Source organism: Motacilla alba, chromosome 4 (genome assembly GCF_015832195.1).
Source record: "Motacilla alba alba isolate MOTALB_02 chromosome 4, Motacilla_alba_V1.0_pri, whole genome shotgun sequence".
Lineage (NCBI taxonomy): Eukaryota > Metazoa > Chordata > Aves > Passeriformes > Motacillidae > Motacilla > Motacilla alba.
The window spans coordinates 43,767,049-43,782,482 of record NC_052019.1 but is presented as its reverse complement, the minus strand read 5'-3'; the positions used below and the strand labels follow the sequence as shown (position 1 = coordinate 43,782,482).

The 15,434-nt window shown below is 39.6% G+C and overlaps 1 protein-coding gene across 1 annotated transcript in view; it reads right to left on the bottom strand.

Annotated features, from left to right (window-relative positions):
* TNKS (tankyrase) overlaps positions 1–15,434 on the bottom strand; it is a 130,147-nt gene that overhangs the window by 60,182 nt on the left and 54,531 nt on the right. Inside the window, exons 4-5 of the mRNA XM_038136513.1 lie at positions 3,433–3,469; positions 2,494–2,569 (exon numbers count right to left, since the gene is read on the bottom strand). Coding sequence (XP_037992441.1) covers positions 2,494–2,569; positions 3,433–3,469 — 113 coding nt within the window. The remainder of the gene's footprint in view (positions 1–2,493; positions 2,570–3,432; positions 3,470–15,434) is intronic.

Genomic DNA, 15,434 nt, shown 5'->3' with positions numbered 1-15,434 from the left:
CTTTTTTGAAACCAGCCAAGGTTGGAAATAAAAAAGCAAGATACTGTCAGAGTTTTCCACTCCTTTTACCCATTCTATAAAGCATGACTTCACAGCACAGGTGGTGTTTGAGAAATCCAGAACCCCAGATGTTAGTATGCATGAGACACAGAGAAATCCCCCTGGGGGAAAAAACTAAACTGCATACAGTTGCACCCCAAAGCATGGGAAAAAAATATTACCATCTGCTAATACAGAAAAAATTATTACCCATTCAGTACTGGAACTCAATTTCTTCACCCACACAGCTAAGTATTCCCTTATCACTGGACTAGAGCTGGACATCTCAGACAATCAATGAATGCACAGACTGAAGAAAGAGGTAAGCAGACTGAGGGAAGAGTTTGTGGGTACAGCTGTACTGCAGAACAAGCATGATGCTGAGAATCTCGGGCCAATCCGCAGAGTCTGCATTCCTGGCCCTGAGAGCTGCATTAAAACTGTGGCCTTATGCTGTCCTAAGTTTGAGGCTTGAATGTTCAGAAGATCTGCAAAAAAATAATTACTAAAAGCATAAAGGAATGCAAAAAGCAACTTCCAAAATGGACAAATCCTCAGTTAGTGTAAATCACCACAGATGAACTACAGGCAGCTACACCAATGGAGACTTCCATTTACAAGCTCACTTAATTTGCAGCACAGCTTAAAATGATCAAATGATCTTGCACTAGACCAAGACCTGAACACTTTGCTTTACAAATTAAATACTTAAAAGTTATATAGGATGCTTACTACAAAGCATTAGTAAACCTTCCATAGGTTTAGAGGAAGGTTTTCCAACCTTCCTGTACCTATGTGGTAGACATAATTTTAAAAAAGCTAATTAATATCAATGGCAAGGCATCTTAAAAGGTGTTTCAAAAACCAGTGCACTTACCAAAAACCAATCAACCAACCAAACATATTTTCCAAGTGTCCACACACAGGAGCTTTAACTGCAATATGCTTTCCAAGCTTTCGGCATAAATTTTCTAACTAATTCAGAGGCTGCTATCTCACTTTCTGCTATCTCAATATGAATTTTTAAAGCTTTGTAATTTTTTTTTATTTTTACACTGAAGTGAAAAATGTTCAAGAAAACATCTGCAAGGGCTCATTCTTTGCCCTGCTGACAGAAGTCATCTCTGCATTTGGCCTTAGATCAATAGTGATGGGGGCTGAATTATTCAGTAATGCACTGCTGTACACCACCCCATTTAATTATAACACAGGGCTCTATTAATACCTAAATACACTTTTACTTGAACAGCAAAGTCTTGAAATAAGAGAAGGAAATTCAAGAAATATGGGCAATATCTTTAATCTTAAAATATGGGGAGTGTTTCATCAGTTTCAACACTGCTAAATTAAATACAGCCTTTGTTCAATTGCCTGTCCTCAGCTCATAAAATCAATTGCTTTCGAAACCTGGAAGATACATCAACTTTCAATTAGTGATAAATGTAAATAAGCAAAAAACTGTCTGGGTTTTCCATCACATAGTACGTATGGTAGACATTACAACTGAGAAACATTTAAAAATGTGTATAAATACCAGGAAATTTTATACAACGGAGCTGTATTTTTTTTTATATTCGGTAACAACATGCCTTTTAACCAGAAGTGTAAACTAGCCCATCTTTACCGATTTCAGTGGAACTGGGCTGTTCCACAACAGGTTAGGGATGGGCAGGGATTAATACTATACTCCAACACGCTCCATCAAAAATTTTAAAAAACTATAAAAGAAAACACTCCCATGTTTTTCTCTCCAAAAATGAGATGTACTGTTACAGGTGAAACACTTTAACAGATACATATTAAAAACACTGTGGTACACAGTTAAAAAAATAAAAAATAACCAAACCAAAAAACCAACAACCCAACATTTGTAAATCAACAGTCTAGACAGACTATCATCTCGAAATCTAAAACATCAAAATCATAGGATCTACTTCTCACTCCGTATGTTCTTCCCTCCTCCAGTTTCAGCCTAATTCTTAATTTAACTCATTCAAACATCTCTGCCAGGGAAAGTCAAAACAATAATGTCAAATTTAAGAAAATGCAGAAGGTGTTAAACATAGCAATACAGTGCCAGTCTACGTGGCAGTGTATTAGGAGCTAAGCTGAATACCAAGCACCTCACCCAGACAATGTTCAAATACAAATAATAACTTTCTTCCCTTAGTTATTTTATCAATCTGCAACAGTACATTTTGTTTTTCTTACAAAAGGTCTTAAAGTTTTGTTTACATGTAGACCAGGGTTTGACATTTAAAAGATACACACAAAACCCATGTCTGCCGACTTAATCTGTCACAGCTGCCAGTGTCAGGTATACCAATGTTTAATTTCATGGTGAAAAGGCATCACAGGTTCCCCCCCCCCCCACATACATTCTCCTAGTTTATACATCTATGCTTAAATTGGCCTTTCTTAAATAATTGAAAAATAAAGCAGGTATTAACTTACCTTACGCCCATCACTTGCATGGCAGTTCACATTTAAAGGAGTCAATAAAGCCATCAGCTTTTCTTCATTACCACTCCTGTAAATGAGGAGAATATTATGGAAAGGGTGGGAAAAGGGCAGAGCTCTTTGATATCCATCTCCTTAGCAAGTATTTTGCAAAGTATAGTATATTGAAATTTGTACTGTGGCAGGGAGAATATTGGATGGCTAAAGAATCTTCTGAACATTTCAAAACCAAGGGTAAATACAAAAAAGAATACTACATTAGCAGTTAAATGTGTTGCAAAAGCTCGTACAAAACCACCTCAATTTCTCTCCTTAACCTCGCATTTCCTTTTTCTAATTTTACAGATCCTCTGAAAGCCATTTGTCAAAATAAATGTTCAGAATTTAACATATTTTCATCGCATATGGCCCATAACATTTGAAACAGTTATATAGCAATACCCAGAAATTTTTTTAGAAGGGTTAACAGGCTATATAAAATGGTCTTGTGCAGTCAGAAGGAAGGATGAAAAGCACCTTTTTTGGTTTACAATTGAACTTTACACCTTTTGTATAGGCTTCCTTATGCTCTTTTCTGATAAAACCTATTTTCAAAATACATCCTACGGTAGCAGTAAAAGCCCAAAGAAAAGAAAGATTCCAATATTTAAATTGCCCCTAAAAAGAACAGTCACAAAACAATAAAGAGGATTTAAGCAGCTTAAACCAAAAACTCAATATTAACCTTATAACCACCATAGTGGGGGATTTCAATTACATAAACAGGCTTTTACATTTGTACCAGACTAAAGTCTGAAGAGATTTATGCTAATTAAGTGGTTTGCTTGCAGCATTTCATGGAAAGGCAATGACAAAACAGTACTATTTTAAAAACCTCTTTTCCTCGCCTGCTTCCACCCCCAAAATATGTTTTATATTCTAAGCAGCACTCACCTAGCAGCTTCCAGGAGTTCGTCCTTCTTGTATTCACCTAAATGATTGCAAAATATCATGCTGTTAGCATTTGGCAGAAGACAGATTAAGAAATGCAGTAGGAAGCAAATACAGAATTAAAACAGAGAAGAGGAGAAAAAAAGCCCACACCCCGCTGGGTGATGGAGCTGTGACGTTAGCCAGCTTGTGGAGGCAGCATCACCAGTACCTTGGAGACGGGCAGCAAATTGACGCATCTTCTTGTCCAATCCTCAGATGGAAAGGCTTTCTTTGGACAACCAATGACTGCGAAATCTTGTGTCCAGAAACACAGTCCCGCTGATAACAGCATGTCAGCTGAAGACAATGTCCCCACCCCCTGCCCTATTCAGTATGTCACATTATACTTGGGAAGCATAATAAATTCCAAGACAAAGCAAGGCAGTGCGGCTTTTGTAAAGGTACAAATTACTGATCTCCAAGGCTCTCACCTGCCTGTCTGAATGGTAATATTACACTTCACTAAGTTCTTTAGAAAAGCACGGATTATTTTTTAAAATCCAGGTATTATATCATCTGCCACTTTGCAACGAAATACACGCTTGAAATAAAAAGCACAGACAAAAGAGGATGAACTCTGCAACAGATTTTGCTACGAGACTCTGAGATTAGAGATAACCACGAGTAATGTTAAAGCAACACTTATATTTGAAGCTCTAAGTTAAAAGAGACAACTCACAAGGGTTGATGCAGCACAGGATTAAAACTGCATGTTAGTATTTTTAAAAAAGCATGGGACAAGATAACCTATGGAAGTAAGAGAGAATTCTACAAAGCTGAATCATTATGACATTATGCAATACAAATGGAATGGAATTTCAAGTCAGAAATCAGAAAAATAGCTGTTTAGCAGCTTTATGCAGTCAGAGAACAGAGTGTATCCTAGACCCAAAAGGTAGAGGGTTTGAAAAACATACTGTATACCATCTGCCAGAGAATTAAAGCCTCTAACCAAAATGCTGTAAGAAAAACAGGAAGAAGAAGCTGTCACGAAAGAAGAAAAAAAAAACCCTTTGTGCTGCCTCCTATGTGTAATTGTAATAAGCCTCCAGTGAAACTCTCATTACAGGTGAGGAAAGGCACTGGGCCATGGAAAATGCCAGATTGGATGGCAGGTAAGATGGAAGGTTCATCTGAAAACATCCCTTAAAGAACAGCTGTAAGGTGCAGGAGGAGGGTTGGACTCCCCATCCACTACCAAGAGCTTGGTCCTCCCCCCACCACAGCTCCTCCAGCTAACAGCAGAGGGTGACAGGAACCACAACAAAACCAGACCTTTCCTTAAGGGGTCCCTTTATTTCAGCATCCTGCCTTCACACACGGGTCAGGAGGAGGAGGGTGAATAGACACAGCCATGCACGTCCTGCCCATTCCCTTGGATGTAGATGGGGAATTTTCAAAAGCAATATCTACATCTCCTCATACTGGTGATTTTTCCTTTCACAAGTGTGTTTAATTGCTTTCTGAATAATATTTGGGAATACACAACAACCTGCAGCAAGGAGTTCCATCATGCCACTCACATGGTGGGGCTCCTAACAGAGCTGTTTTGTGTTGCTGAACCCCAGCAATTGAGCAAGTAAGTTCAAAGCAAAGGTGAAACTGGTGATTTCAAATATAGGCCAGGAAGGTTAATCTAGCTTTTGAAAAAATATATGTCTATGTCAAGGAAAGCTTCATCATGAGACAAATCACATGACACAGAAATATGACTACCTTTGACTTGCTACCACTCTCCAGCTTCATCAGAAGGGGGGCCTGTCCACCACAGGCAACAGCCTTTTCTAAGCCATGGTACATGTTCTCCTTTTTTGTTTTAATGAAGATAAAATACTGGGCACAGTTGTGAGTGTTTCAAATCAATGGTAAGTGAAAAGCTCTGGCCAGCATGTGAAGAAGAAAAAAAGACCCTTTATTACTACTGCATTGTTTGTGCAACAATCTCAAACAGCTGGATTTCCTGCAGTAGAGTTATTGGCCTGTATTATATCAACACTTTAGAGACCTAACCAGATGAAAATATCTCTTTGCACATTCTGGTTTGGCAATGCATCTAGTAGTCCTTACCCGGCTTTTGAACATAATAGGTTAGAGAAGAGTAGTAACATTTTTCCTTCATGCTCAATAAGTTAGTATTTTATCACACAAAAGCTGTTTCCTCTAAAACGTTGAATAGCAGAAGCATTACTGTCCAATGACAAAGGAAAGCTGTGGCTCTTGATTTAGGAATGTCCCCCTGTATGCCCAATTAGACCAGTTAGTTTTACTAAGCAGTACTTTTTTTAAAAATATATTTACATGCAGGGTTGGAATCCATACATGCAATTTTTGAAATTCATCGTGGTTCTCCCATGCTGATTAGGATCAGGAAAACATTTTGTAATTGGCTAACTTTATTAGTCTCAAAGAGCCACTGTATTTTGCAAATCAAAACCTAAAATCACATAAGCATTTACAGCGCACCACCAGGTTTGCTAAAAAAAAAAAAAAAAAAAAAAAAAAAAAGTCAAGTGAGCTCCACAGGGTCTGTGGGATGAAGAGAAACCCCTTGGCCACTGGAGCAGGCAGCTGGTGGGACACCACAGAGCCGAGAGGGGTCTGGCTGATGGCATTTGGGAGAAGCGGGTGGCACTGGCCGCAGGACCGACTGCTGCTGGCACAGGCTGTGCTCCCAGCAGAGGGCTCTGCCAACACAGCTAACGCCGCTTGGCCACGCCGCTTATCAAAGGCCATCCTGCAGCAATTGGCCACAGCTACCTAATAAAATATTCATTTGTGAGCATTTGAAAACAAACCATGCGTGCATGGGCAGAGATGAATTTCAAGTTCTAAGCAGAAGTACAGGAATACAGACCATCAGCCTCTCATAACACGTCTGTTCAAAGAATGTCAAACTGACTTTAACTAAGCTAATAACATCTCTTAAAGAGCTCCTCTGGGCAGGTTCGAATTCATAGTTTTGCAAAAGGGCATCTGCATGCCAGACAGCCCAGAGACAGCTGGCCTGGGAATTTCTCAAGGCAAAGACAAGGTGTGAAATGGGGAGCAGAGAGCACCGTAGCAAAGCAGTGTCCCTGTTCTATCTCATCAGACAAAAGCTAGTAGGGAAGCAGAAGCCACTCAGTGGTATTCACTGCATCTGATCAAGTTCATTGTCTACAGCTTGCTCAGAAGTCTTTAAATGGAGTTCTCTACTTGATCTCAGCTCCAGATCACACCACTGCTGCTCCATTTATGCTGGAATGAGAAAGTCACCACTGCTAACCACAGACAATCAGTGTCTCAGATCACAGCTACCATCAGGCAGCTAACCAGCCCTCTTTCTGCTCCCCTCCCAGGAGAAAACCAGTTACCTCCAAGACTCCTGATCAGCTGCTGCTATGCTGTCACTACTGTGTCTGGCCCTAGCTGCATTCTGTAGTAGCTGATTAGCAAATTAGCAAATGCTTATTAACTATCAGACATCAGTGGCTGCTTGCACCTGGCAGTTGAGCAGATCAGTAGCGGGAAGCTGTGAAAAAATAACATAATGAATCTATCTTTACAGACAAATAACCCTATTTCACTCTCTCCTGAAAGTCTTGAAATTTCAATGGAATACTGAAAAACCTGTCTGAATGTATGGCATAAATCAACAGTGCTTTTTCAATGCATCTACACTCAAAACCAAGGTGAATTCCTTTCCTTTCCCTCCATACACATCAGCCAATACAGAAAACAGCCAGACCTAAAATGTCAAGCTGGACATAGCAGGTTTTGTTTCACCATAATATCACGTCAGCTTTCCACAGTGAAGACAATTTCCTAAAAAAATAATGTCACAAATTAAACCAAGCCATTATTATCCAATGGCAACATATAATGGGAACAAAATGGATTAACATATTCTAAACCAAACTGAAAAATTAAAGAGGTTTTTCCATATGAAGTTGTACATTATATGGAATCACAATTATAAATTTAAATCCCCAGAATACTTAAACACAGTGAAAATTTTTGTGCTAGCCAATGGTCCCCTGCTTCTGATATGTGACAAAAGAACACAAGTCTTATGAATGTGCAACCACAGCCACAGGCTGGGGAAGGAAAATTCATGAGTACCACAGAATGTTTGAGATTGAGAGCCCTCTGAGGTCTCTCATCCAACCCTTCTAGTCAAGCAGGGTCACCTAAGAGCATCCTGCTCAGGACTGTGTCCAGGTGGCTTTTACATCTCTCCAAGGATGGAGACTCCACCAGTTCTCTGGGCAACCTGTGCCAGTGTTTGGTCCCACTGAGCTCAACACCTTGAGTTTCATGGTAATCTCAAGTCATCTCCTCAGGACCTCCTGTTCTCTCTTGGCAGCTCAGGTCCAGCAGCACTGGAAGTCAGGGGAGAAATCTTGCTCTGTTAAAAAACATGGCAGCTCTACATTTGACTTTTGACCATGTGCAGATCAGACACTTGTTATTGGTTGCCTGCCCTGAAAATCTGAGTTTCCATTCTTCAAAATATACATCCCATGAGAAGCTTGACAAGATCTTTGTCAGCATCCAGCAAATTATTTTCTTTTCTTTTTCAAACAAGTATTCATGATTACCCAGCAATGCAGAGGACATGGGCTCTCCTCCAGAGTAACAGAGACAGCAGGCATCAAAATCTCCCATTTTCCCTCATTTAGAAGTGCTTCTAGTGCCTTTCCAACTATATAGCACAGGAATTCATGGGGTTGTTGGGAAAACAACGGAGTCTCGATGCTTCTGGGAGGGCTGAGAACTTGTTTTTTTATCAGGTTTGTTACTTCATCCAGCTCAGACCATGGCCAGGGACCAAAACAGGTCCCTGAGAATGAAGACCTTGAACAAGGATGGCGCTGCAACAAGAGGGAGGGGAATGGAAACTCTACATTTGGGCTGCCATTGCTACAAAGAAAGCAATGTAGAGCTCAGCAAAGAAATAAATTCTATAGAAGTAAATTAAAATATACCTTTTCCCTGACACTGCAGGCCTGCACACACCTATTAGTGATCAATGATACGCATCCACATATACCATCCTTTTCAATCCTCTGAGGTCTTCACAGTAACATTTAAGTATTTAAAACAAATATTCAAGTTATAATCAGAGCACAAGACTTTATGGGCTTCTGACAGACTGCTAAGGTTATTGGGAGAGGATGAGATTTTGGGGTTAGGGGTTTCTTAAATTTTAAAATTTTTTTAGCAAAATTAAATTTTGTTTTCAACATGGCTGCTTTTGAAGGGGCCAAAAATACCATTAAAATACTCATCAATTCCTTCTTCCCCATTTAACTTTTATTATATGTAAACCAGCAGGTGACACTAAAATATGTAGTTAAATCAGAGCAAGAAGGTTTTTAACCATCCAAATAGCACAAGGTTGACGGAATAACTGCCAAAAAAGAGTCAACAACAAAAAAAAGATATGTTGAAATAAGATCCCTTTTCCCAAACAATATTAACTAAGTCCTCTGAGAAACACATGAGAATAAAGAGGAGCAAAAAATAACAATTTCAGGTTTTATTAATAATTATATTATACTTTACTTCCCATTTGTTTAGGGTTAATTTCTTTATGCCTCTTGCACTTCTCTGCTCAGCAGTCTCTCACAAGTAAATGGGCTGATTTTATAAGCTGTCTAAATAGGTTCAACCAGGAACACAGCAAGATCCTAATTTTAAGCTCTTGTCACAGATGAAAAACACCAAAGCAACACTAGTATATGCAAGTGACAGAAAAGCAACTCAGAAGATAATGCCTTCAAGAACAAGTTCCAGCAAGGAGGAATGTTAGCAAGAAGGAAAGCTTTGGCACCTTAACTCTGCCTCTTCTATGAGATGAGTCAGGCACTGTGCATTTGGACTCAAATCAGACATTTGTAGCTGAAATTTAAAAACTGAAAATGACTCAGCTAATAGTGAAGTCTTTCAGGGATATGTTTTAAAAGGGGGTGTAGAAATTAAAGAAATAAGTAAGCATCATTTAGTTTTGGCCACAACTCTACCAAACCACTGAGCTAGCAGCATCCTACCTGGAACATCTTTCAGTTAACTGGACAGAGCTCAAATGCAGAGCATTCCTGATTTACAGCTCTAGAGAAAGAAGCCTCTTCTAAGGCCTGGCAGAAAGCTCTACGTCAAAAAAATCTGCAGCTTTATATAGTGCAGATTGGCAAAACCTCTGCCAGGGTCTTACCTGATAGAAGAGATTCTTGTCTATTAAGCCATCAGTTCAAAGCACATCTATTACATAAGCAAATACAAGATACTGCAGTTACCAAATGCTGCCTCCATATTGAGCCATAAATTACACACATTGCACATTAGGGTTTTGGTCACTAAGCAGGATTAGGTGGTGTATCAAAATGGGTCTTCAGTGCATGTGCACTTACAGCACCAGTAAATTCACGTTTGACATATAACAATTCTGTTTCTCAGAACACCTTTTTTCAGTGGTGCTGGCCAATTTGTTAAAACAATGCTATCAGATTTCCTATAAAGTAGCGGAATGATGAAAAAAGTCCCTTTGTCAGAGGATTTCAAGTGTCTTAACTTTTAAATCATTAGACAAAATCAAAGATGAAGCCAAACCTGAAAAAACCCTACAACCACCCATTATGTGGTAATCCATATAAATAATTTTACTTTCTGTCGGAACCCAGGACTCTCCTCTGGGTGCCCTGGATGGCCAGAGCCGCTGGCAGGGGGCTCTGAGACCATGGCATGCAGCCAAAGACACACGTGGGGTTTTGATCTTAGCCCATGGAGCAAGTTACTAACTCTGTATGAAGAATTACAAGCCACACACACACAAGTTTAGATAGTATAGTAGAAGTAGTCACGAAGTAAAGGGTAGGATTTCTGAGTGCTGTACAGGGGGGTTTTAAGCCTTGTACGCAGGGGTCCAGGTTTTGTACATGGGGGTCAGGAGTTCTAAGATGGAGGGACTTGGGTGTGCCCTGTCCTCTTTCTTTCTCCTTCCTAGCCTCCATGTCTTTGGTGATGTTGGCACTCACAGATTGGTTTAGAGTAGAAAGTCACCATTCAATATAGATAGTAGGTATTGGAGAGAAAGCATAAACATGTAGTACGTAATATATGATATAAAAGATAGCACCAGCCCCCTGGGAGGGCAGAGTGCCTTCGTCTGAGCTGCTGAACGGGCCACAGCAGCTCAGGGAGAAGAATCTTGTAGATAACCAACAATAAACAACCTTGAGAACAGACAACAGAAGACTACTGAGTCTTTCTTCGAAGGCACGGGTTGGAGGAGGGACTTTTCCATCTTTCGGGGTCATCCCAATCCGGGGGTGAAACCCCACAACTTTCAACGATATTACCACATGCTACAAGTTTAGCATACAGTTTCTGCTGAAATATCAAATCCGACAAACATTCTAGAACCTGTTTAGTGGACCTGTACAAGTAGTTTCAGAGCATGCTACTCATATAAACACCAGGCACACATCCATTTTTTATTCTTAGTGTGAAAAAATTAGTATTTTCACTACAACTGTACTATTTTAGAATGCTGTACTTATCTTGAAGACACCACCACTCTCGTCTGTCATGTTTTCAGACTGAGATTGCAGACTTAAAAATACTGCAGAATATCATGTCAAGTGACTGGGAAGAAAACCCAAACCTTCAGCAATTCAAACCACACTGGTGTGACTGAAAAATTGAAGGGGTTGAGGCTCATCTTTTCACCAAAGTTCAATACTCATGACATCTTTTGTGAAATTAGATATGGAAAATAAATTTGACAGTTTTTTTTACAAAGCCTTCTCCATTATCCACCCCTTCATGCCTATAGCAAAAGCAACATTCCCATGGTTCTCCCCTTCATTTCTTATATTAATTCCTGCTATCAGCAAAAACAATAATCCACTGTAATTCCCACTACTTTGGCCATGCTCAATATTAATAACTAATAAACTGCTCAATTTTTCAGTCACAATTACTTTCTCATTTCTGTAACATGCCCACATATGCATTTTCTCTCCAGGATTTCAAGGAAAACTTTCCAGGGGAAGACAAAGGACTAAGAAACTCTCTTTGTCCAAGACTTAAGTACAGTAAAAGTGGATAGATAGTCAAGCTGCTCTCGTATTACTGAATCTTTTTCAAAAGCCAGTTCCCTACCCTCTCTTTCCAAACAATATCCACAAACAAGTAAATCATTCAATTCCCCAGAATATTCTCTAAAGAGAGACCACAGAAATACCTTACATAACTTACATAAAGCATGGAAGAAAACTAGCAAGAAAAATATAAAATGTAACCCTCAGGAAAGCCATACTGTATAATGGCAAGCTCCAAAATTATGCTTCAACATTTCATCTTTCTCTGAAAAGAACTCCAGAGTAAATACAGGCAGACTAAATTTTGCAGTTTCTCCAATTTTCCCATTGTAGATAAAACATGCTAGCAAGCTGGGGACAGTGTGTCTGAAAATCCATAGCTGGATTTAAAACTGAAGCATTTATTTTAAGCAAAAAATCTATATTCTCTTAGCTACAGCAAACATGACAGATTTTGTAGTAACAAATTGTACAGATTTAAAGAAGTGGGGGTTTTTAATGTTTGCTAGAAAATGAACAGGAGACATAAAATGTACACACGTGCCAAAGTATTTTTTTTTACTGCAAAGTACAATCCTTCCTCTGTATGTCTGAAGCTGCCCTGTGTATCTAAACTTACTCGACAAACCTGAAGAAACACAGGCTGCCACCTCATAAAAAAATGCACGTGCGTTGCCATGCTTGCCCTGCAGCACACATCCTGGAAGGAACTCAAATCCTTAAATCACTCCTCTAGCTCCTAGACAAAAATACAAAACATTTCCTTTGCCTGCTGGGCCCCAAAGTAGTGAGCAGAAGGGAGGAACTCCTTTATACTGGAGGAAATGGGGCAAACCTGTCAAACACACAGCACTGAAAGAGCCAACATATTTATGAAACACTTAAGCAAAGTACAGCAAGGAAGTCCTCAATAAAAGAATAACAAAACAGAGGCAATAGATTTTGTTATAATGAACCATTTTGTCACGGCAAAAACCACAAAACTGATCTGTCAACAGTTCAGTTTAAACATTTTGGAAAGCATGCATATCTGTGCAACAAAAATATGGCAACAAAGTAACTCCACAAAATTAACCCATTTGCGTTCCTGCTGTGGGCAAATTGTCCCTCTTCAGGGATTTTTATTTGCTAGCTAAGAGTCAAAAGACAGTTTGAAAATAAGGGAAAGTTTGCTACAAATCAGGGGAAGAAAGGAGACAATGCCCTGACTGAAACTAGTGCCAGTATCCCAGAGTAAAAAGCAGCTGCTTAACTTGGAACTTTCTTCCCCTCCCTTATCCTCCCCATCAGATTTTATGATAAAGATATTATTGACTTAAATACAACAGTTCCATTGGTTTTGCCTCATTTTTGAAAGTTATATTTTAACATCTTTTCTGAAGACATTTGCAGCAGTAGTGCTCAGTCACAGTAACTCAACTCAAGCTTCTGATCTGAGCCATGGTAGGGTCTCTGCATATTCACTAAGGCAAAGAGCAGCTCTGTGCCCTAATGTGACTAAGAGCATATTCTAAGATGAAAGAAAGCTGCAGTTCACAGAAAATGATTGAAATCTAAACCTGCAAACTGCTATCCTCACTAAAAAATAACTATTAAAACACCAGCTGGGGAAAAAATAAATTTTCTATTTTCACTCAGGCATTCCTGTTGGAATAACATACCACAAGACAGAAATACAGCAATAACAGTACCTACTGCCAATGTCCTGGAGGTCTGAGAAGGGTTACATTATTTACCAGCAATGAAAGAATAATTAAATACTAAACACAACTCAAGTTCTGTAAACATTTTCAGTCCCTTATATAAACCTCATTGTTTTAAATGCTTTACTGGTTAAATGGATAATAGAACAAACTATTTCCGTTTGAAGGGACCTACAGTGATCTTGTAGTTCAACTGCCTGACCACTTCAGGGCTGACCAAGAGCTAAAGCTTGTGATTAAGAGCATTGTCCAAATGCTTCTTATGCAGTGACAGGCTCGGGATATTGGCCACATCTTGTAGAAGCCTGTTCCAGTGTATGACTACCCTCTCAGTGAAGAAATGCTAACATGCACTCTAAAAACCTCCCCTGGAACACTTTGAACCATTCCTATGCTTCCTGGCACTGGATCTCAGGGAGAAGAGCTCAGAACCTTCCTGTGCACCTCCCCTCCTCAGGAAACTTGAGAGAGCAGTGAGGGCATCCCTCAGCCCCCTTTTCTTCAAACTATACAAACCCAAATTCCTTAGCTGCCCCTCAGAAGTAACAGGATTACACATATGATTTCTTCAAAAGAATAATTTATTGCCCTAAATGACAATATAGTTCATTATAAAGACTGGAAACTAAATAGCACCACAGGAAAAAAGTCTGAGAGAACTAGCTCGTTAATTAAAGAGCTTCAGTTTACCAGACTGCTGTCATTATAAGGGGGACAATCCTTCTTCAACTTCCATTCACACCCAGCAAGTTTCACCACATGCAGTACAGGGCTGTCTGTTCAAGACATGTCCTGTGCAAGGTGACCATGGACACCAGTCATCAGCCCTGCCCAAACGGAAACTGTTGATACACCATGCACACTTCACTGCTACTGGAAAAGTAAGTGCAAGAACTCTACTGTCACAGATATATCCATAAATAAAGCATCTTCCAAAACAGGTGTTCCTCTGCTGCTGGACAGAAAGGAAATACATAAACTGCATGTATCTTCAGCATAACAACTCTGCAGGTTTCTGTGTAAACTTGCAGTAAAAGGTAGTTATATTGTATTCTTCATGAAGAAGGAAAAAATACTGCTTTCTCACTCACTTTCAGAAAGCTATCTAGATTTAAAGACTCTGCTTACCTCAAATAATACAAAATATAATTGGCCAGAAAGTATTTCTACATTCCTCATTCATCACAACCACTAATGATCTTAAAAATACTAAAGAAAATATGTTTAAGTGATTCTCTTATTAGGTAACGTGATTACCAGCAGTTCATAAACCAGTCTGTTTTTCCAATGGCTTTATTTCAAAGTTATTCTAAGATACAGTTCATTGTTAATCTTTCAAAAAAGTAGTATTTGAAATCTCCATTTAACCTAAAAGGAAAGACCATGCAAGAGTTAACACAGGTTCTCTCCACTGTGCCTGTGGAGAGAACCTGGTGTGTTAGTTCAGCAGGTGTGTTAGTTCAGCAGGAGCTAACTCAGTATTACACTCCTCCCAGAGAGTACATACCATCAAGAGAAATCATACTGTACCTTCCCCAACACCAGTTTAGGATTCCTGCTTATCCCTTTCTATAAAAGCCCACTTACTGATGTAGGAAATGGTGAGATTTTCACTGACAGAACTTCCTGATGCTGACTCTCCTTTTTGCCATCCTCTGAGCATCCTTTACCAGAGCAAAGACAGGTTAGAAGAGAATTGGGTCTGTCTTCAGAGAGCAGCACAACGAAAACTGCAGGGAGGAAGAACAAATGCCCAGAGAAAGGACAGCTCTTGCTGGATCACACTGTGCCAATAAAACACTTCTAGCCATAACATCCTTTACTGCAATCAAAATGGTTTTGGATTTAGATGAAGGACACGAGGAAAGGAACAGACAAGGTCCAAGAGAGAGTACAAAAATTTTCTGGATTCTCTTTTTCCGTTCAACAGTCACACCAGCAGCCCTGACCCTTGGGGCGGGCTCTCTAGGAGTTGAGCAGTCCAAGATGTCAGTCTGCCTCTGGTTTTTGTCAGACAGATTTTACAGTTACCATTTTGGTCCAAATAGAGGGCTCTGCTTGGATATAGAAGCCCGCATAAACTCTTGAGCATACAGATGGCGCTTCACAAGAAAATTTCCCTCAGTGGTGTCCTTCAGCAACTCAAACCACACTTGGAAGTATGATACTTTCAGAT